At 43.4% G+C, this 23476-nt stretch overlaps 3 protein-coding genes across 5 annotated transcripts in view; all 3 read right to left on the reverse strand.

The window, feature by feature from the left end:
- Positions 1 to 23476, reverse strand: part of LOC310701735 (uncharacterized protein) — a 58735-nt gene that overhangs the window by 417 nt on the left and 34842 nt on the right. The window contains exons 3-4 of one of the 2 annotated variants that reach the window (XR_014523095.1): positions 10992 to 11728; positions 10463 to 10812 (exon numbers count right to left, since the gene is read on the reverse strand). The exons of the other annotated variant lie outside the window; for it this stretch is intronic. The gene's annotated coding sequence lies outside the window, so the exon portion shown is untranslated. Of the gene's footprint in view, positions 1 to 10462; positions 10813 to 10991; positions 11729 to 23476 lie in introns of those variants that run through there. 2 annotated transcript variants of the gene reach the window in all.
- Positions 2 to 20147, reverse strand: LOC310701727 (uncharacterized protein). 2 transcript variants are annotated; one of them, XM_083493028.1, is made up of 3 exons: positions 20057 to 20147; positions 5011 to 5094; positions 2 to 1959 (listed from the first exon to the last, which is right to left on the reverse strand). In XM_083493028.1, exon 3 carries the CDS (start codon positions 1757 to 1759, stop codon positions 566 to 568), a length of 1194 nt encoding a protein of 397 aa, XP_083349154.1. In that variant the 5' UTR covers positions 1760 to 1959; positions 5011 to 5094; positions 20057 to 20147; the 3' UTR covers positions 2 to 565. The 2 variants fall into 2 exon arrangements, with proteins under 2 accessions (XP_083349154.1, XP_083349155.1); XM_083493029.1 differs by lacking the exon at positions 20057 to 20147 and adding an exon at positions 6972 to 7042.
- LOC310701768 (uncharacterized protein) lies at positions 11742 to 17620 on the reverse strand. Its single transcript, XM_083493118.1, has 2 exons — positions 17538 to 17620; positions 11742 to 13536 (listed from the first exon to the last, which is right to left on the reverse strand). The coding sequence occupies exon 2, from the start codon at positions 13421 to 13423 to the stop codon at positions 12326 to 12328; it is 1098 nt and encodes a 365-aa protein (XP_083349244.1). The 5' UTR covers positions 13424 to 13536; positions 17538 to 17620; the 3' UTR covers positions 11742 to 12325.

The following is a 23476-nucleotide window of genomic DNA, read 5'->3' on the forward strand; positions in this document are numbered from 1 at the left end:
CTTATTTGCTCATTTAGTATAATTACAACAGGTGTTATATGGTTGTTCGTATACTACTAGTATAACGAACCCTGCTTCCAAAGCATCACAACTTTCACCCTGTAATTTAAACAATTCCGAAACACCAACATTTCCAACTCTCTCTACCAAAGACTGAACTTCAGCCGACTCAAAGAGCATCAATATTGACCACCAGCATTGCAGGTTCACGCTCTCTGTAAACAGTTCATGACATATGATACTGCATTTACTATTGTGAGACATCACCTTCATTACTTGAATACATGGGTACAAATTTACATGCAGACACCAGAACTTCGCATGTACTCTATGCATCTAACGGGTGATGTATATTAAGGTCTGCACTCCAACTGAAGCTCCTTCCACAATGACTGAAGCTCTTTCCATATTCCATATATTTAAATGATTTCTCACTATCAGTAAAGCTCTTTGCACACACAATCCTCACATTTAAAAGCTTTCCCCCCTGCTGTGAATGTTCTCTGGTGTCTTTAAAATGTCCGCTTTGACCGAGTCTCTTTCCACACTCCTTACAATTAAATGGCTATTTTCTGGTGTGAGTTCGCTGATGTATCTTAAGGTTTCCACTTTGACTGAAGCTTTTTCCACATTCCATACATTTAAATGTTTTCTCCTTTGTGTGAGTCTGTAGATGGCTTCTAAGGGTTCCACCATTACCAAAGCTCTTTCCACACTCCATACATTTAAATGGTTTCTCCCCTGTGTGCGTTCTTTGGTGGCTTTTATAAGTTCCACTTTGACTGAAGCTCTTTCCACAGTCTATACACTTATATGGGTTCTCCCCTGTGTGAGTTCTTTGGTGCAGTCTAAGGTTTTTGGTTGAAGTGAAGCTCTTTCCACACTCCATACATTTATATGGTTTCTCCCCTGTGTGAGTTCGCTGATGTATTCTAAAGGTTCCACTATGACGAAAACTCTTTCCACACTCCATACATTTAAATGGTTTCTCCCCTGTGTGTGTTCTTTGGTGGCTTTTATAATTTCCAATATGACTGAAGCTCTTTCCACACTCTTTACAGTTATATGGGTTCTCCCCTGTGTGAGTTCTTTGGTGCAGTCTAAGGGATCCACTTTGACTGAAGCTCTTTCCACACTCCATACATTTATATGGTTTCTCCCCTGTGTGAGTTTTCTGATGTGTTCTGAGGTATCCACTTTGACTGAAGCTCTTCCCACATTCCATACATTTAAATGGTTTCTCCCCTGTGTGTGTTTTCTGATGTTTACTAAGCTGTCCACTTTGACTGAAGCTCTTCCCACATTCCATACATTTAAATGGTTTCTCCCCCGTGTGAGTTTTCTGATGTGTACTAAGGTTTCCACTTTGACTGAAGTTCTTTCCACATTCCATACATTTAAATGGTTTCATCCCCGTGTGAGTTTGTTGATGTATTGTAAGGGCGTTCCTACGACCAAAGCTGTTTCCACATTCCATGCATTTAAATGGTTTCTCTCCCGTGTGAATTCGCTGGTGTGTTCTAAGGTCCCCACTTTGACTGAAGCTCTTTCCACACTCAACACATTTAAATGGTTTCTCTCCGGTGTGAGTTCGCTGATGTATTGTAAGGGCGTCCCTACGACGAAAGCTCTTTCTACATTTCATACATTTAAATGGTTTCTCTTCCGTGTGAATTCGCTGATGTGTTCTAAGGTCCCCACTTTGTCTGAAGCTCTTTCCACACTCTATACATTTAATTGGTTTCTCTCCCTTGGGCATTTGTTGATGTTTCCTATGAGTTTTACTTCAGTTCAAGCTCTTTTTGCACTGCATAGCTTTAGATGGTTTCTCTTCTGTTGAGTTCATTATTGTAAACTCAGTGTGCACACAGACAGAAGAACATTATGCACATTTTAACTTTGTCTTCATTATTCTCAATGAAATTGAAGGTGTCTCCTCAGAATTTGGATCGCCTTTTCCTTTGGGGGAAAGAAAACCATTTTAGGGTTTCATGGAAGAGGGAAAAGGAACTTAACACAAAGTGTGCCTAATTAACACCACTGTCTTTTTTATTTAAAAGTATCTCCTAGATTCTCTCCTCTCTTCTCTATGTCTCCCTGAGGAAGTATGGCCAGGGAATGGACCACCTGATCTCATGCCCGTCTTGTGATATAGAACTATCCTTGTGGAAATTATCTGTCCAGGACTCTCTCACTTTTCTTTCTCCTTTGGGGTGGGTGGTTAAGCAAATATGTGTGACACTGAAAAAGCTGAATTCTAATGGGAAGACTTTCAGAGGAAAATATCCTTTGGAATAATATACCAATTGCATGTAAGCTGTCAATTGGATTACAGAAGCGGATTATGCATTTCCTAAATGTGGCCAAAAGGTTCATACTGATAAATTAATTAATATAATATATCATTATTCAAACCCCATCCATAAGGCTTGGTTTTCCAACGGAATATTAAAACATGATTAAACATTAAACAGCAAATTCCTGTTGGTCCGCAGAGCTGAGAAGAGACGGGACTCAGCCCTTAGGGGAGAGTTCAGCTCTTTGCGAAACAAAGGGAGAGTCTGCAAGGGCGCCACAGCCCCCCAAACCCTCAAAAGGATTATTTTGAGGCCACCAGCACCATAAGGATGTCTCTCCGGCGCCAGAAACGCTCCCCTTGGAGAGCAGAAAGTGCAGTGAGATCAAGACGCCAGCGCGGGACGCCATCAACTATTTGGAGGATTGAAGCCTTGAGTCTATCCAGCACAGTGGCTGATTTTCGAACAAAAAGAAACATGAATCTGGCAAAATGTTGGGAAATTCTAATTGAGAAAGATTCGGAAGATAGAAGGGATAAAAAAGGAGGCCAGCCCCGACTGTGATTGATTTACACTGCATGAATTACTTGCAAAACGGAGTAAGATTCTAATTTCCTACAGCGAATAAAAATAATAAATATACTTTTTTAGTTCTGAAGGTTTGGTTTACTGAAAGGGAGGTGGAAATCCCTAGAAAATAAACTTATTTGAAACCCTTTGGGAGTTGAAGGAGTCCGCTGGAGAAGGAGCTTTTACTTTCAATTTTAATTCAAACTGCGCAATTTGTAAAAAATATGTTTATGGAGCTATTTTTGCGAGTTAAAATACCAGACCAGCAGAGACAAATATAAAAAGACTGCTAAAGTCTGGTACTGTAAGAAATTTGAGGAGATATTTACAGGAAGAGACTTGGGGACACCCTCCCCCTTTTGGTTAATGAGCATGATGGATTTATTTTCTCTCTCTCTTTTAACTTCACCTTTTTCATTGTTAAGACATTATAATTGTAGTGAATACCTTCCTCTTTTCCTTTCTCCTGGAATATAATGCGGTGGAAGTTGGATTAAGCCACCAAGAGGCGGAAGAATTTGTTTTGTTTTGTTGGCACTTGGTTTTGATTTTGATAGGGTCTCAGCCTGCATACCAGATGGAGCTGGTAAACAGCAGAAATAGTACCTGGGGTTAAGAACTCTGCTTCAGGATAAGAACAGAAATCTCGCAGCAGCAGCGGGAGGCCCCATTAGCTAAAGTGGCATCTCAGGTTAAGAACAGTGTCAGGTTAAGAACAGACCTCAAGAACTAATTAATTATTTAATTAATTATTCTGTATTAACAGAAAATATTGAAATTACAAAAGGGACAAGACAAGGGTGTCCACGATCACCATTGTTATTCATAACGGTTCTGGAATTCTCCTGAATAATATAAGGTTAGCAGAAGGAATTAAAGGAATATCAGCCAGAAGGAAAGAATATAAAGTAAAAGCCTTTATGGATGACTTGGTAATAACAATTGAACCAATAACAAGTCCGAAGGAAGTACTAGAAAAAATGGAACAGTTTAGACAAGTAGCAGGCTTTAAAGTAAATAAAAATAAAAAGTTCTTAAAAATATGGACAAAAAGATAGTGGATCAGTTGCAATAATAAACAGAAACAGGGGTGGTAAAGAAAGTGAAATACTTAAGAATATTGTTAACCCCCCAAAATATAAATTTCTATCAAGAAAACCACAACCAGGTATGGAATAAGATTAAGAGAGATTTGGAAGTGTGGGGAAGGATGAAATTGTCACTTTGGGGAAGGATATCGGTTATAAAAATGAATGTGCTACCAAAAATGTTATTTTTGTTTCAGTCAATTGATGGAGTACACAGAATTAGCTAGGATGACCGGGAGAATCCGAGAACAGCGGGACCAAAAATTCCTGAAGGACTGGAGTAAATTTGTGAATTATTTGAAGGGCAATGGTGTTCAACTGAATACGCCTGTAGGATAACAAGAAGTCTTGTGAAAAATGGAGATAAGAAATATTGTTAATAAGAGTTAAAAGATAGGATGTTAAGATTTTGATTATATAAACAGTAGTAAAGAGACAAATTGTAAACAGAAGAGAGATAGGATGAAATCATTAGAAGGGAATGATGGAAGTCACTGGCTAAAAGTAGCCAAGATGTGTAAGAGATGATAAGATGGATGTTTTGTTTGGAAAGTTTATGTTAAAAATCTATAATAATAATAATAATAATAATAACATAAACATCAAACATCAAAAACTTCCCTAATTAGGGCTGCCTTCAGATGAATTGACAATATGAGAACACTCACAATGGTTGAATGGATTGCTTATAGACGTAGACTTTGTTTGGATAAACAAGGGCTCTGGTGCCTGTTTATGGACTCTGTGCTTATTTGCAACCATTCAGATGTAATTGGCCAGGACTAAGCCATTCCACTTGAAGTCTGGAATGTCATGTGGATTTATAGCTCTTCTTCGTGCTTTGCTTTCCTACGCTCTGAATGCTGCTGTTTGTGTGAACTCTGTGGAGAGGCCAGTTTGGTGAAATGATACTGGACCCAAGTAGTCAGTGAATTATGAGCAGAATACCATAATTCCTTAACATCCTACAGATCTGGAAGGGCTCTTTCTATGTTCCTACATGCTGAAAGGAAACACACAAAGATACAGTCTCACAGAAAAGTGGAAGTACAGACCTCTCAATTTCTCCAGGACATGTCTCCGCGATTTTCTTTTTCAATGCAGCTGATGTCAGACTGGTGTATCAGACTCTCTCCTAACTGGAATAAACAAAACAGAAGTGTTATTGATGTCCTATGTGATTGTTAATATCAAAAATATTCATCTTTAGAAGCAGAGCTAACAAAGTATCTAGTGGCCCATTAAAGGCTAATAAAGATAACATGGGCTTTGGTTTTGGGGGGGCACCAGTCCGATGATGTAGACAAGAAAGCTCAAAATTCCAGGATCCCTATAAACTATAATCCCACCAATTTACCTTGTTTCAGTTTGTAGGATTGACAAGTTGACAAACAATAAAAAAAATCCTTCCAGTGGCTCCTTAGAAACCAACTCAGTTTGTTATTGGTATGAGCTTTTGTGTGCTACTGGAAGCATTTTTTAAATTTTGTTTCAACTATGGCAGCCCAACACGGCTACCTACCCGTATCTAGAATTTGACAGACCTTACTTGTAAAACAAGTGGTACCTTGGTTTGCAAGCAGTCTGGTTTGCATATGTTTTGGATTACAAACACTTCAAACCCGAAGGTCCGTGTCCCGGTTTGCAATTTTGGGGGGGATTACAACCATTTTATTTTATTTTTGGAATACGAATAAAAACTTTCGAGATGGACAAGACGACCCTCTTGCTAGCTCAATTTGTGCTTAAGAAGGTAACTGTATAGCAAGAACAACAGAACAGGAATAAAAAGGAAGACAACTTCTTAGGATAAAGGAACTCAGTGGTCCCACAGTTACTCTGGAGAACTTCCTAAAGGTCCCTGTAAGGTAGTCCAGGTAGAGAAGAGAAGAAAACCCAGGTAAGGGAGGAAGAGTAAGAGAAGGGAGAAGGAGGGGAAGGAGACACAGGAGGATTGTGGACATTTGGGTGGGGGAGTCCCAACCCCCAGGACAACCCTTGTTTCTCTGAATCTGATGGTCTCCCCCTCCACAGAGAGTGAAAAGGCCGCAGGAAGAGAAGAGAGGAAAGCGGAGACAGGAGACAAAGGAGGAGAAAGGGAAGAAGAAAGAAGATCCCTTCAGAAATGGCGTTCCTGACTTTTCTCTTCTGCCCTCCCTGGAGCTCTCAGGCAGCTGACCTGGCCAGGGGGTTGCTCTGCCCACCAGGTCTGCCCTCTTGAAATTTGGACCTCCTGCCAGCACAGAGGTGGGCCAGGACCACCCACACGGCACCCCCCTCCTGCAATAAACTCGAAGCCTGAGCGAGGGGGGAAGTTTCCGGTAACTTAAGGGAGGGGGTTCATCCCAGAATCTTCCTGCCTTTTCTCTCCAGTGGCTGGACTTGGGAGAAAGAAGCATCCTGGAAAGAACTGGGTGGGGAAATGGGACCCCCCCCCTTTTCAAGGATCCCTCCCTGTCCCAAGATTTCTTGCCAGGAAGGGAAAAGCCAAGGCAGCCCCTCTGGAGATTCCCCCGCCAGCGCCCAAGATGGAGACATCTCTTCCAAAAGGCCACGGGTCTCTCCCTCTCCCCCCAAGGATGCTTCCATTGATCCCCCAACTTCCTATGCCCTCCTCCCTCCGTCCCTGAGACGCCCCTGCGCCCAGAAACCCCCCTTGGCTCCGCTCACCCCTCGCCCCCAAATGCGCGTGGCGAGGGTGCTTCCAAGGAAAAGGCGCCACGGAAACCCGGCAGGGGCTTCCTCTGTAGAAAGGACCCCTGCACCCCCGCCCTTGTGCATGTCCCATACTGTTATTGTGTTTCGGGGGGGGTGATCTTTTGTGGGGGGAGGGGCTCCAAAGGAGATCGAGCCATGCAAGTCCTGCAGGTCTTGGGTCCCCACTTCGCAGCGGGATTGCATGGATCCAGACCCTCCTGATGGGCCACAGTAAAGGCGCTTTTGGGGAGGGTGGGGAGATATGGAGGGGTCTTTGTCCTTTCCTCCCCCCTCCCCTTGCCCACCCCTGCATCTTTACCCCTTTGTCCTCTCTGCCCCTCCGCCTCCCTTGCTCGCTCTGCCGATGTCTTTTCCTGCAAGAGAAAGAGCAGGGCGGGAGGAGTTGGTCCAGCGACGCCCCCCCCCCCTTTCTAAATCCCCTCCAGAGGCTCCTTCTTCCCGCCTGCCAGGAAAAGTCCGGCCCATAGAGCTACGGGGCACAGGAGCCCCTGCCGGGGCTCGGATGGGAACCTGCGCTGAGGATTTTCCCAGGGGTTGCATGGGAGGCCTCTCTATCTCTCTCCTCTCTATGATAGAAGGGGGGGCTGTTCTTCTCAATGGGGGGGCAGTTCTTCCCTGCTCAGTTCCTCTGGGATCCTGCATCTCAGCCCGCAAGGCCCCTTTTCTGTGGTTAGACCAAGCCTGTAAGGCGGTTCTTTGGCCACTGCTTCCCTGCCTCTGCTTTACAGGAAGAGCAGCAAACTCTGCACATGCCGAGAGAATACTGTACGAACTCCCACCACACCGTTTTCACTTTTAGTTTGCCACTAAACGAACCACCAGTCAATAATGCAGGGCTCTTTTGCCCCACGTGGATCATGAACCCGCAACCCTGAAAGGAGGGGCCTCATGCTGTGCCCACTGAGCTCGCCCACCTTTAGCCCCTAAGGGTCCGGGGCCCCTAGGAGTTGGCCCCTCTGGATGCACCTTTCCCAGCCCGGGAGCCTAGCCGAGCGTTGCCACGTCCAGAATCTGGTGGGATCCCATGGCGGGATCCGGATCCCTCCCGGTGCCTTGCCCACTTTCTCCCTGGGCAGAAATCCCCCAGCGGCGAGGCCACGTAAGGGTTAAGGGGAGAGAGAGAAAAAAGGCCCCTCTCTCCATCACCCCACTTCTTTCCGCTTGTTTTGGGAGGCCTCTGGGGTGGCAAGTCCTTTGGGTGAAGGGGAGGCTCTGGGGCGGCTGGGGTGCAGAAAAGGCTGTTGGGGGGCTGGGAGATGAATTGGAGGATCCCCTGGGTGGGTGGGTGGAAAGGAAACCATGGGACCCAAGGCCTTTGAGGTCCTTGCAACCCCCTGCCCAACCCCCACGAACCCGGGGGGGGGGGAAAGAGCTCTTTGGGGGGCTCAGAAATGGGTGTCCCTTGAGAAGGGGTGAGGACTCCAAGTGGGGAAAGAGGGTGGGCCCCTGTATTTGGCAGATGCTTTCTTTGTGACCCCTGCATTGCGGAGGGGTTGGACTAGATGACCCTGGGAGTCCCTTCGAGCTCCACTGTTTTATGGTTCTGGGGGGTAGAGGACAGATTGAATTAGTATCACCAGAAAACATTTAAAAGCGGGGCTCCTTGTGTGACCTGAACTTTGGGTTCTCACATATGTTAATGTCCAAAATTCAGCATTCGATTGACGTTGGAGAGACTAAGTTGAGAAATAAGACCAAGGGTAGATATTGAGATTGCAATGTATTAGATAAAATGTAAAGAAATATAAAATAATAAGTGTACATTCATTTTTTAAAAAGGAATATACAACAGAATAGACAGGAAGTTAAAAGTGTTGGTATATATATATATATATATATATATATATATATATATATATATATGATTTTGGAATAGTTTTTTGTCCTTGTGTTCCCCCCCTTTAAGTATATAAACTTTGTATACATGCTGAAAATTACAGTATAATAATTCTTGTGATGTAATACGATAATGTAACATAAGAACTTTAATAAAAAATAAAACTGTGATTTCCAAAAAAAGACGTTTATTATAATAATAAATAAATAAAACTTAAGTTCGGGGGGGGGGAGGAGTTTATTATTATTATTACTATTGGGCAAAAAGATTCCTGCATTGCAGGGGTTGGACTTGATGACCCTGGGGGGTCCCTTCCAACTCTGTAGTTCTATGATTAACCACCACTCAATAATGTGGGGGACTCACCCGCTAACTGCCCCCTATTAAATATACAGTGGTACCTCGGGTTACATATGCTTCAGGTACATACGCTTCAGGTTACAGACGCAGCTAACCCAGAAATAGTGCTTCAGGTTAAGAACTTTGCTTCAGGATGAGAACAGAAATCGTGCCACACGGCACGGCAGCAGCTGGAGGCCCCATTAGCTAAAATGGTGCTTCAGGTTAAGAATAGTTTCAGGTTAAGTACGGACCTCCAGTGGTACCTCGGGTTAAGTACTTAATTCGAAGTACTTAACCCGAAGTACCACTGTAGCCCGCACATCTCACTGTGTGCAAACTACAAAAATCCATACAATTTACCACAGTTTATCTTGTAGTGAGTGAATATTGTCTCAGGCAGAAGTTGAACAAACAACCAGGAGAGTTTTATTAATAAAAAGAAGCTTTTGAAAGAAAGTGGGTCAGGAAATGTGTTCTCCTAGGTAGAAGTCAACTTATTTACTTAAACGTTAAGATGTCTCAGGCTTAAACACAGGATTACAGTCAAAGCTTCTCTTAAGCTCTCTTCACTAAAAAAAAGTTGTTACACTTCATTTTCTGTTACTTAGTTATGACAGGTGGTTCAGTTAAATACAGAACATCTTACTTCCCCGATCAATACCCTGGTTCATGAGCGAGGGGCACTTTTCCCCAGCTCCCCCTCTAAGCAACCCCACTGCTGAGGTAATTCCAAAATGGCGTAACAGGCCCAGGGGTCCCCCTCCCCCCTTGTGACTGGCTTGGGGGGGGTCTTCTCTCCCTAGAAGAACTGCCCCCTCCTGACTGGAAGGAAACCCAGGGGAGCCTGAATCCCCCCAGGATCTGCTTCTCCTGCCTCAAGAGTCAGCCCTCCCAGGACATCTCTGTTTGTCAACCTTCCCCAGACCCCCAACCGGGTCTCCCTCTCCAGGCTGGGAGGGTCTTTCCTCTCTCAGGGATCAGAACCAGTTCTATCCTTTTCCCCAACTCCCACCTCAAAACAATCCCTCTTCATCTTCTCTCATATCAAACCCTATCTAACTCTCTCCCTCAGAAACGGCTCCTTTTATTTTCCCTCCAAAAGTGCTGTTGGCCAATCAGAGAGAGGTTCCATCCCTCTGGAGGAATTTCTGGGGGACTGAATGACCAGACTCTGGTCACCCATCACAATTCTGCCTGAGAACAACCAGTACAGGTCAGCTGTAGGAAACTTCTGTCCCTCATCACGACCTCCAGACCTACTAAAGGTCAATACTTTGTAAGGAAAACTTCAGGAACCTGGAATCTCCATGTATCTACATCACCTTGGGTTTCACGATAGGGCAGTTCTAAGAGTAGAGGTTGGATAAGCAGGAGTTTGCCTGTGAGAGGAAGAGTTTTGGGCTCCTTGTGAAAGGGGATTCCAGGAACCAGGAACCACTTCAGACAAGGCCTTTCCCAGGATGGAAAGAGAGTGAGGGAAATCTGACACTCCCTTATTCCTTTTGAAATAGTTTATTCCAGGCTTTACAATACGGGGTAAGAATTTCCTTCCAAACCACCCCTCAAGGAATAACACCTCAAAGAAAAACACAGTCAAGAGATTCAACGTCCGGAAGGGACCCAGTTTATTGAGAGATAAGATATTGCAAGACCTCCAGCGACACAAAACCCAAGGTTCATTTTAGCACAACTTTGAGGGTTTTTTTTGAGAAAGGTACAGGCATTAGCTCACAGAAGTTATACATTTAAGGGAAAGTCACAGGTCAGGGAGCTAAAACTGTTCTTCTGTTCATTATTTTGGGTATCCTGGTGTCTTGCTGTCTTAGGATTTACATTTCACTCATTTATTGTCCATCTCTCTGACAACCAGACCTTTAGAAAGTCCTTAGCTTACCATTCCAATGGCTCCCAACACCTGGGAAGAAGACTCAAGGGAAGAAGAGTCGGTTACATAAATCTTCTATTTCTAAATGTTTTAATAAAAAAATTCCTTCCAGTAGCACCTTAAAGACCAACTAAGTTATTTCTTGGTATGAGCTTTCGTGTGCACACTTCTTCAGATACACTAACTTAGTTGGTCTTTAAGGTGCTACTGGAAGGAATTTTTTTATTTTGACTATGGCAGACCAACACAGCTACCTACCTGTAAATGTTTTAAGCAATAGTTTGAAAGATAATTGGGTGGAAGTCGGGGTTGAGAAGTCCATGTAGCCTAGAAATTATCAGAGCACTGAGAAATAGCTTCCATCAGAGAAATATGAAGGTATAACAAAGGTACATATGTTTCATTCACTGTTAAGTTATACAAATTCTATCATATGCTAAATGGGTTAACTAATTTTACAACAGAAACACCAGTTCATTCTCGACTTGAGAGGTTGCAAAACGTGGGGGCAGCTACAGAAGGAAGAGCCAGCCCCCCCAAAGAGAAACAAGGCTGCAGCTGATCTAGAACACTCTTTCCCTCCAAGCCGTATTAATGGATCCTTCTCTAGGAGGACTTGGAGGAGCCACAGACCCTTGGGAAGGAGAGAGGAGCAAAGGATGCCCCACAGCCCCTCTGGAGAAGTTATTGACAGCAACCAAAACAGAATCACCCGCCAAAGGCCATGTTTCTCTCTCTCCACCACCTTCTCTTCCCCCAGGGTTGCTTTTATTCATCTAGAGGAGCGGGGGAGGGAGTCTATTTCACACCCCCTCTGGACACCCCAGGAACCCCTTGCTTTCTTCATTCCTCTATTCCTGCTGCCACTGGAAATAATGTTTTATCTGAACATTGTGCCCTTCAGAAAACCAAGTAAGAGGAAGGGTTGTAACACAATTAGTATATCTGTTATAAAAACTACAAAAGGGGTTTATGCACATAAGAAGATGGCCTCACTCTGCATCTTATTTGCTCATTTAGTATAATTACAACAACAGGTGTTATACGGTTATTCGTATACTACTAATATAACGAACCCTGCTTCCAAAGCACCACAACTTTCACCCTGTAATTTCCACAATGCTCTATTAGCAATCCCAAAACACCAACATTTCCAACTCTCTCTACCAAAGACTGAACTTCAGCCGACTCAAGGAGCATCAACATTGACCACCACCAGCATTGCAGGTCCACGCTCTCTGCAAACAGTTCATGACATATGATATTGCATTTACTATTGTGAGACATCACCTTCATTACTTGAATACATGGGTACAAATTTACATGCAGACACCAGAACTTCGCATGTACTCTATGCATCTAACGGCTGATGTATATTAAGATCTGCACTCCAACTGAAGCTCCTTCCACACTGACTGAAGCTCTTTCCATATTCCATATATTTAAATGATTTCTCACTATCAGTAAAGCTCTTTGAACGCACAATCCTCACATTTAAATGCTTTCCCCCCTGCTGTGAATGTTCTCTGGTGTCTTTAAAATGTCCGCTTTGACCGAGTCTCTTTCCACACTCCTTACATTTCAATGGTTATTCTCTGGTGTGAGTTCGCTGATGTCTCTTAAGGTTTCCACTTTGACTGAAGCTTTTTCCACATTCCATACATTTAAATGGTTTCTCCTTTGTGTGAGTCTGTAGATGGCTTCTAAGGATTCCACCAATACGGAAGCTCTTTCCACACTCCATACATTTAAATGGTTTCTCCCCTGTGTGTGTTCTTTGGTGGCTTTTATAATTTCCACTTTGACTGAAGCTCTTTCCACAGTCTATACAGTTATATGGGTTCTCCCCTGTGTGAGTTCTTTGGTGCAGTCTAAGGTTTTTGGTTGAAGTGAAGCTCTTTCCACACTCCATACATTTATATGGTTTCTCCCCTGTGTGAGTTCGCTGATGTATTCTAAAGGTTAGACTATGACGAAAACTCTTTCCACACTCCATACATTTAAATGGTTTCTCCCCTGTGTGTGTTCTTTGGTGCCTTTTATAATTTCCACTTTGACTGAAGCTCTTTCCACACTCTTTACAGTTATATGGGTTCTCCCCTGTGTGAGTTCTTTGGTGCAGTCTAAGGTTTTTGGTTGAAGTGAAGCTCTTTTCACACTCCATACATTTAAATGGTTTCTCCCCTGTGTGAGTTTTCTGATGTGTTCTGAGGTATCCACTTTGACTGAAGCTCTTCCCACATTCCATACATTTAAATGGTTTCTCCCCTGTGTGAGTTTGCTGATGAATTCTAAGGTGTCCACTCTGACTGAAGCTCTTCCCACATTCCATACATTTAAATGGTTTCTCCCCTGTGTGAGTTTGCTGATGTGTACTAAGGTTTCCACTTTGACTGAAGTTCTTTCCACATTCCATACATTTGAATGGTTTCATCCCTGTGTGAGTTCGCTGATGTATTGTAAGGGCGTCCCTACGACCAAAGCTCTTTCTACATTCCATACATTTAAATGGTTTCTTTCCCGTGTGAATTCGCTGATGTGTTCTAAGGTTCCCACTTTGACTGAAGCTCTTTCCACACTCAACACATTTAAATGGTTTCTCTCCCTTGGGAGTTTGTTGATGTTTCCTATGAGTTTTGCTCCAGTTCTGCATAGCTTTAGATGGTTTCTCTTCTGTTGAGTTCATTATGGTAAACTCAGTGTGCACACTGACAGAAGAACATTATGTACATTTTAACTTTGCCTTCATTATTCTCAATGAAATTGAAGATGTCTCCTCAGAATTTGGATCGCCTTCTCCTTTGGGGGGATAGAAAACCATTTTAGGGTTTCACGGAAGAGGGAAAAGGAACTTAACACAAAGTGAGCCTAAATAACACCACCGTCTTTTTTTAAAAAAAGCATCTCCTAGATTCTCCCCTCTTCTCTATGTCTCCCTGAGGAAGTATGGCCAGGGAATGGACCACCTGATTTCATGCCCGTCTTGTGATATACAACTATCCTTGTGGAAATTATCTGTCCAGGACTCTTTCACTTTCCTTTCTCCTTTGGGGTGGGTGGCTAAGCAAATATGTGTGACACTGAAAAAGCTGAATTCTAATGGGAAGACTTTCAGAGGAAAATAGCCTTTGGAATAATATACCAATTTCATGTAAACTGTCAATTGGATTACATAAGCGGATTATGCATTTCCTAAATGCGGCCAAAAGACTGATACTGATAAATTAGAGGAATAAAGATATGTCCCCCCTTAATTAATAAATAATAATAATAATAATAATAATAATAATAATAATAATAATAAATAATTTATATTATTCAAACCCCGGCCATCCGGCTGGGTTTCCCCAGTGCTCTGGGCAGCACCGAACAAAATATTAAAAACACGATAAAACAGCAAACATTGATTTCCGGTTGGTCCACAGAGCTGAGAAGAGACGGGACTCAGCCCTTAGGGGAGAGTTCAGCTCCTTGCGAGACAAAGGGGGAGTCTGCAAGGGTGCCGCAGCACCCTCAAAACACTCAAAAAAGGATTATTTTGAGGCCAGCTGCGCCATAAGGACGGGATGCAGGCAAGGCAGTCATGAGAGGATTCTTTATTCAACAGAATAGATTATATAGAAGATTCAGAGAAAAGAAAAAGATGGAAATTTTAAATGAGATAACGGAAAATGAAAAAAGCTAGCTAAAAAGCCAAATGATATTATGATTAATCAAAATATCAAGATATTACAAAGTCAATTTTCAACAATTGTGAATCAGGAAGTAAAATGGAAAATTAAAATGATGAAACAAAAGAACTTTGAAAACGCAAATAAACCAGGAAAATGGCTAGCATAGCAGATAAATAAAAGAACATCTCAAAAGACAATTAATAAAATGAAAATTGGAGAGAAAGAACTAGAGAATCCGAAAGAAATAAGAAAATGATTTGTAAACTTCTACCGACAATTGTATAAAAAAGGTGGAAAAGAGAACGTAGTCAAAATAGAAGAATTTTTAAAGAAGAATGGATTGCAACAAATCCCACAGAAAAGGACGGACTGAATGAATTAATAGAAGGAAAAGAAATTTTGAGAGCAAGAAAAGACTTAAAATCAGGAAAAGCACTAGGACTGGATGAATACTTGACGGCCATGAATGAAAAGCAGGCAGCCATAATATTTGTGGAAGCTGAGAAGGCCTTTGATAATATATTTGGGAATTTAAGATTAAAAACTTAGAAATGATGGAAATGGGTCAATTGTTTATGAGCAGTTTAAAAGCAATATATTCAAGTCAAAAGGCAAAACCTATTGTGGATAATGTATTAACAGAAAATATTGAAATTACAAAAGGGACAAGACAAGGGTGTCCACTATCACCGTTGTTATTCATATTGCTTCTGGAATTCTTCTGAATAATATAAGGCTAGCAGAAGGAATTAAAGGAATATCAGTCAGAAGGAAAGAATATAAAGTAAAAGCCTTTATGGATGACTTAGTAATAACAATTGAACCAATAACAAGTCCGAAGAAAGTACTAGAAAAAAATGAATAGTTTAGACAAGTAAATAAAAATAAAAAGTTTGTTAAAAATTTGAACAAAAAGATGGTGGACCAGTTGCAACAACAAACAGAAATAGGGGCGGTAAAGAAAGTGAAATACCTAAGAATATTGTTAACCCCCCAAAATATAAATTGATATCAGGACAACCACAACCAGGTATGGAATAAGATTAAGAGAGATTTGGAAGTGTGGGGAAGGATGAAATTGTCACTTTGGGGAAGGATATCAGTTATAAAAATGATTTTGTGCTATCAAAAATGTTATTTTTGTTTCAGTCAATTGATGGAGTACACAGAATTAGCTAAGATGACCGGGAGAATTGGAGAACAGCGGGACCAAAAATTCCTGAAGGACTGGAGTAAATTTGTGAATTATTTGTAGGACAATGGTATTCAGTTGAATACGCTTGTAGGAGATAAGTTAAAAGATAGGATGTTAAGATTTTGATTATATAAACAGTAGTAAAGAGATAAAATATAAACAGAAGAGAGATAGGATGAAATCATTAGAAGGGAATGATGGAAGCCACTGGCTAAAAGTAGCCAAGATGTGTAAGAGATGATAAGGTGGATGTTTTGTTTGGAAAGTTTATGTTAAAAATCATTAAAAATTATAAAAATAATAAAAACATCAAACATCAAAAACTTCCCTAAACAGGGCTGCCTTCAGATGGATTGACGATATGACAACACTCACAACAGCTAAATGGATTGCTTATGGACGTAGACTTTGTTTGGATAAACAGAATGACATGTGGAATAAGTTCATAGAGAATATAGTAGATATCTAATAAACATATGTACAGTATGAGAATATTTAATATTATGGTATTATTTGAACTTTTTTCTCTTCTCTCTCTTTTATCTGTTCTCACTTTATTTTCTATAACTGAAATTATTTCAGTCAGTTAGTTCCCAACAACCAGCATTCTTCTCCTTCCACCTTCAGAGGTATTATTCATCTGAATCCCAGGAGATGAGAATCACGGCTGGGAAGGGAGATTTTGCCCTCAGGCCCTGCTGGTGAGTTTCTCCTTGGCTGGTGTCATGGTATTGCCAGAGAATGAAGGGGAGGAGCAGAGACAAGCAGAGGAAGAGGGGCAGGAAGTGGAGATTGAGGAAAGAAGGAAAGCCAGGAGGTGGAACGGCTCACAGATGTTGAACCAGAGCCTCAACACCGTACCGGAAGTTCTGGCACAGACAGTGAAACAATACCTATTCCGTCTGCCAAAGAAAGGAGAATGTTAAAGAGGAGGGAACGGAAGCATCACGGGAAACCTCCCCGCCTTTTCTGTTGGAGAGGGGCGGGCATAAGTCACTCCCAGAATCAGAGCCGGAGGATTCGGATACCTGATTGTAACGTGCTGCTTCTACATATGTAAAATAAAGACTGTATATATGTATCTGTTTAGGGAAGATTTTAATGTTTGATGTACCACAGTATTTTAATATTCTTTTGGAAGCCGCCCAGAGTGGCTGGGGAAACCCAGCTAGATGGGCGGGGTATAAATAATAAATGATTATGATTATTATTATTATTATATCTCTGAGTGAGCAGAGGCATTTCTTGCGAAGAGCATTCACAAGTCATCACAGCAGGTCACTCTGAGAACAGGATGCTGGAAAAGAGGGGCCCTCCTGTGTTGGGAATCAGTGTAAAAACTGGGCCAGTTGATCTCAAAAGACCGCTATCTTTGTTCATTATCTGCATGAGGAGAGTTTTGGGGAGTTGCCCACCACCTGCAAGATCAAAGAAATGAAGTCATTTGACCTGCACAGTTTTCCTGGAAATGGGAAGGTGTGGAACTGAATTTCAGAGGAGATTCTGTGGACTGTGGCTTGCTCACTCGCACTTTCCATCTGGATTGTGACTGTTTCGGGACTGAGAGTGAACGATTCTCTCTAAGGATTGCCTTCACAAGGGCTCTGGTGCATGTTTATGGACTCTGTGCTTATTTGCAACCATTCAGATGTAATTGGCCAGTACTAAGCCATTCCACTTGAAGTCTGGAATGTCATGTGGATTTATAGCTCTTCTTCGTGCTTTGCTTTCCTACGCTCTGAATGCTGCTGTTTGTGTGAACTCTGTGGAGAGGCCAGTTTGGCGAAATGATATTGGACCCAAGCAGTCAGTGAATTATGAGCAGAATACCACAATTCCTTAATATCCTACAGATCTGGAAGGGCTCTTTCTATGTTCCCACACACTGAAATGAGACACAAAAAGATACGGTCTCACAGAAAAGTACAGACCTCTCAGTTTCTCCAGGACTCGTCTCCGTGTTTTTCTGCTTCAACGGAGATGAGGTCAAACTGGTGTATCAGTGTCTCTCCAACTGGAATAAATAAAACAGAAGTGATATTGATGTCCTATATGATTGTTAAATGTATTCAAAAATATTCATCTTTAGAAGCAGAGCTAACAAAGTATCTACTGGCCCATTAAAGGCTAATAAAGATAAGATGGGCTTTGGTTTTTGGGGGCACCAGTCCGATGATGTAGACAAGAAAGTTCAAAATTACAGGATTCCTATAAATTATAATCCCACCAATTTACTATGTTTCACAGTTTGTAGAATTGACAAGTTGACAATTAAAAAAATCCTTCCAGTAGCACCTTAGAAACCAACAAAATTTGTTATTGGTATGAGCTTTTGTGTGCATGCACACTTCTTCAGATACACAGTGTGCATGCACATGAAAGCTCATACCAATAGCAAACTTAGTTGGTCTCTGAAAACATTTTTTAAATTTTGTTTCAACTATGGCAGCCCAACACGGCTATCTACCTGTAGCTAGAATTTGACACACCTTACTTGTAATACAAGTGGTACCTTGGTTTGCAAACAGTCTGGTTTGCATATGTTATGGATTACAAACAAGTCAAACCCGGACGTGCGTGTCCCAGTGGCGAAAATGCACCTGGTGTTACAACCTGTTTTGGTTTGCAAATGGAGCTCTGGAACGGATTATGGTTGTAAACCAAGGCACCACTGCACTGGCAATCCTTGTCCTGCAATCCAGTCAGATAGAAGGCATATAATGAATGTATTGCCTAGAATGTTGTTTTTGTTTCAAACATTGCAAATTGTGGACAAAATGGACTGTTTTAAGAAGTGGCAGAGAGATATTTCCAGATTTGTCTGGCAGGGCAAGAAGCCGAGAATAAAATTTAAAATACTAACAGATGCAAAGGAAAGAGGTGGATTTGCCCTGGCAGACTTGAAACTTTACTATGAATCAGCAGCTTTTTGCTGGTTGAAAGAATGGCTGCTTCTTGAAAACGCTGACATTTTGGATTTAGAAGGTTTTAACAATGTATTTGGATGGCATGCATATTTATGGTATGATAAGGTCAAAGCGCATAAAGCATTTAAAAACCATATTGTCAGGAAAGCATTGTTTAATGTTTGGATAAGATACAAAGACTTACTGGAAAATAAAACCCCAAGGTGGCTGTCACCGATTGAAGCAAAAGCTCTGAAAAAGCTCAATATGGAGGTCAAATGGCCGAAATATTGGGAAATTTTGGAACAAGATGGAGATAGATTGAAATTGCAGAGTTTTGAAAAACTAAAAAACAAAGTGTGTGATTGGCTTCATTATTATCAGATAATGGAGGCATACAATTTGGACAAAAAAATCGGCTTCCAGGTGGAAAAATCAAAATTGGAAACAGAATTGTTAGAACCCAAAACTAAGACTTTGTCAAAGATGTATAACTTGCTGTTGAAATGGAATACTCAGGATGAAACGGTGAAATCTGCAATGATCAAATGGGCACAAGACATTGGACATAACATAATGATGGCTGACTGGGAACAGTTATGGACCACAGGTATGAAGTTTACGGCATGTAATGCCTTAAGAGAGAATATTATGAAAATGATATACAGGTGGTACATAACCCCAGTCAAGCTTGCAAAAATCTATCATTTGCCCGATAATAAATGTTGGAAATGTAAAGAAACTGAAGGTACATTCTTTCACCTTTGGTGGACGTGCCCAAGGATTAAGGCTTTCTGGGAAATGATATATAATGAACTGAAAAAGGTATTTAAATATACCTTCTTGAAGAAACCAGAGGCCTTTCTCCTAGGCATAGTCGGCCAATCGGTGTTAAAGAAGGACAGAACTTTTTTTATGTATGCTACAACAGCAGCAAGAATACTCATCGCAAAGTATTGGAAGACACAAGATCTACCCACTCTGGAAGAATGGCAGATGAAAGTGATGGACTACATGGAATTGGCGGAAATGACTGGTAGAATCCGAGACCAGGGAGAAGAGTCGGTGGAAGAAGATTGGAAGAAATTTAAAGACTATTTACATAAATATTGCAAAATTAATGAATGTTAGAATGATGTTTGATTGAAGTTAAGTGGTTTCTAGCTGTAATGATATAAACGAATATGGAAAAATTGGATTTCTAAATAGGTAAAAATTTAATGTTATAATATATTAAGATCAAAGATCAGGATAATAAGAGGGAAAGAAATTGCTGAATTAATTAATTGAATTGGAACACGAAAAAGGGAGGTATGAGGAGGTCAGGGAAACAAGGATATGAATGTAAGATATGGATAGATTGATTTCCCCCCCTTTTTTCTGTAAGTGTACTTACTTTTTTATTCTGTATTTTTCTTGTATTTTTATTTTTGTCTTTTACTTTTGTATTTCTTGTTTTTATGTAATTCCTTTTTCTGAAACTTTAATAAATATTTTATAAAAGAAATATTATGAATTATTATTATTATTAGTCATGTGCCTACATGTAAACCCTCCAGCAATGGGCACTGTCTATCATGATCTTGGGTCCTTTACCCTTGAAGCCCACCAGACTGAGAAAGTGCATACACCCATTATCTTTTGATGCTGCTCGATTGCATTGCAGCTTGTAATTTTTGCACTGGTGTTCAACAGCATCAATGATCAGTCGTGTAGTGGAAAGTGAACATTGGTACTGACCGTGATAGGTTCCTTCTCTGCAGGGAGGATGGGGGTCCTTTGTGGGGTGTCAACACCCCCCCTCCCCAGGAAGGAAGTCAAACTTTCCAGATGGGCAAGACAACCCTCTTGCCAGCTCAATTTGCACTTAAGAAGGTAACTGTATAGCAAGTAATAAACAACAGAACAGGAATAATAAGGAAGACAACTTCTTAGGATAAAGGAACTCAGTGGTCCCACAGTTCCTCTGGAGAACTTCCTAAAGGTCCCTGTAAGGCAGTGTTTCCCAACCTTTTTTGGGCAAAGGCACACTTGTTTGATGAAAAAAATCTCAAGGCACACCACCATTACAGCCCCGTGACGTCAGCGCGCAGCGTCGCACCGGGAGGGACGCACGAAAGTGTAAGTTTCAATTATTTTCCCTCCCCTCCTGTGTAAAGGGGAATGCACTCTGCTAAGTAAAGGCACTTGCCACAGCAGCGTCAACGTCACAGCACCCACCGGCACCCAAGAGAGAAGGGGTCTCAGCAGCCCTTTTGCCAGGAAGAGGAGCAAGAACGAGAGGAGGAGGAGGAAGAGGAAGAGAGTCCCCCCCCAAAAAAACCATTCTCCTTTTGATCTTCCTTATTTGCAATTCCTCATTGCAAAACAGCGGTTGATATACAGCTGATTTTTTTGTTATTACAGTCCCCACCCCCTCACCTAGAAAAACACCACCTGTCAATTTTATTATTATTATTATTATTATTATTATTATTATTATTATTATTATTATTATTATTCCCCGCCACTCTGGGAGGCTGAAGCCCTTTAAGGCTTCCTTCTGTCCACTCTCTGTGAATTACCTGCCCGGAGCGGGTTTCGGGGGGGGGGGCGCTGCTGCCGGTGTCCTCCCCGTCGACACCGGCAGCATTTAACAACTTTAAAGATGTGCCCCCCCTGTAATTTCCATAACAGTTGGAAGGTCAAAAATATAACCTCCTATGACAACTCCTGCAACCCATGAGCTTTCAGACAAAGATCATGCATGGACAAATGTAAAGATCTTTGGAAAGTATTGATCGAAACCACAGTAACAAACGAATCAATGTATCTTCAAGGGAAAGAATAAGTAGATCCATTTGCATATATAGCTCTGTAGGCTTAATTATATTCCATTGCTATTTTGTTATTGCTCTTTTCCTCTGCTTCTATTTATTTTTAATGCATGTAACCTTTTTATTCCCCCCCCCCGCCAATTTAACTCCTTGTAATACTCTCAATAAAATATAAAGAAACAAGAAAGGAGATTCCCACAAAACATTAGGAAGGCCTTTCTGGTGATGAGAGCAGTCAGACAGGGGAAGGGGCTTTTAGGGAGAGGTCGGGGGGGGGGCATCTGCCAGGGATGCTTTAGCTGTGAGTCCTGAATTGCTGGGGGTTGGACTGGATGACCTTTGGGTTCCCTCCACCTCTATGATTCCATGACCTTTAAGGGAAGTCACCTCCATCTTCTTCTCAGAGCAGATGCCCACAAGCCCTGGGCGGGAAGAGCCAGAGAGAGAGAGAGAGAGAGAGAGAGAGAGAGAGAGAGAGAGGAGGACATTCCTAAGAACAGGCAGCTCAGCTCTCGCCTCCCTCCAGGAACCAGAAAAGCCAGTTTAGGGCTCTGATCTTTCCCACAGGCCTTTCTGAGTTCTTCTCCGGGGACACCCCAGGATGGCCAGAGCGTCACAAGAACCGCACCAGACATTCACCAGACCCCAAATCTTTCCCCCTTCCTGGCCTGAGAGGCTGCAAATTCTACCTGCCTTCCCCCCTCCAATTGATCAACACACAGAGATGCAGGTGGCCAGGGACCCACCTGTGCACACCTGAGCCTGCAAGGGGCAGCCAAGCCCCCTTCACCGCCTGCCCCCCCGCCAGCCCCCTCTCCCCTCCTCCCTAGGCAGCAGCTCCGCCATGACCACAAACGGCGGCGGCAGCAGCAGCCGCGCGCGGCCCGGGCTCCCCTCGCCGGCTGCGGGAGCCAAGGCGCGCGACGAGGGAGCCAAGGCGCGCGATAATTTTCTTAAATTGTCAGCTGCGCCCGGCAGAGCAGCCCTCTCGGCCACGGCAGCCCGGCTCTCCCAGCCCCCGGGGGCCGCCCTCCTCCCTCGCGCACCCGCAGCGTTCCCGCCCGGAGAGGCGGCGGCGGCAGCAGCAGCCGCGCGCGGCCCTGGCTCCCCTCGCCGGCCGTGGGAGCCAAGGCGCGCGACGAGGGAGCCAAGGCGCGCGATAATTTTCTTAAATTGTCAGCGGCGCCCGGCAGAGCAGCCCTCTCGGCCACGGCAGCCCGGCTCTCCCAGCCCCCGGGGGCCGCCCTCCTCCCTCGCGCACCCGCAGCGTTCCCGCCCGGAGAGGCGGCGGCGGCAGCAGCAGCCGCGCGCGGCCCAGGCTCCCCTCGCCGGCCGCGGGAGCCAAGGCGCGCGACGAGGGAGAGCCGCGAGGCGGGCGCTGTGGACGGAAGCGCTGCCCGCCGAGCTCGCAGGCAGCCAGGCAGGCAGACGGCAAGAGCCCCGCGCTGGGCGGCCTCTCCTCGCCGCCGCCGCCCCGCCTCTCACCGCCCGACTCGCCCGCCTCCACGGAACACAAGGCAAAGTTCCACGGCACACTAGTGTGCCGCGGAACACCGGTTGGGAAACACTGCTGTAAGGTAATCCAGGTAAAGAAGAGAAGAAAACCCAGGTAAGGGAGGAAATGAAAGAGAAGGGAGAAGGAGGGGAAGGAGAGACAGGAGAGACAGGAGGATTCTGGACATTTGGGTGGGGGAGTCCCAACCCCCAGGACAACCCTTGTTTCTCTGAATCTGATGGTCTCCCCCTCCTCAGAGAGTGAAAAGGCCGCAGGAAGAGAAGAGAGGAAAGAGGAGACAGGAGACAAAGGAGGAGAAAGGGAAGAAGAAAGGAAGATCCCTTCCGAAATGGCGTTCCTGACTTTTCTCTTCTGCCCTCCCTGGAGCTCTGAGGCAGCTGACCAGGCCAGGGGGTTGCTCTGCCCACCAGGTCTGCCCTCTTGAAATCTGGACCTCCTGCCAGCACAGAGGTGGGCCAGGACCACCCACACGGGACCCCCCCTCTGCAATAAACTCGAAGCCTGAGCGAGGGGGGAAGTTTCCGGTAACTTAAGGGAGGGGGCTCATCCCAGTATCTTCCTGCCTTTTCTCTCCAGTGGCTGGACTTAGGAGAAAGAAGCATCCTGGAAAGAACTGGGTGGGGAAATGGGAC

Source organism: Podarcis liolepis, assembly GCF_965112155.1.
Source record: "Podarcis liolepis genome assembly, chromosome: 2".
NCBI lineage: Eukaryota > Metazoa > Chordata > Lepidosauria > Squamata > Lacertidae > Podarcis > Podarcis liolepis.

Coding starts and splice junctions, on each gene's coding strand:
- LOC310701727 (XM_083493028.1), bottom strand. CDS start 1,759: ATGCCCAAGGGAGAGAAACCAATTAAATGTATAGAGTGTGGAAAGAGC.
- LOC310701768 (XM_083493118.1), bottom strand. CDS start 13,423: ATGAACTCAACAGAAGAGAAACCATCTAAAGCTATGCAGAACTGGAGC.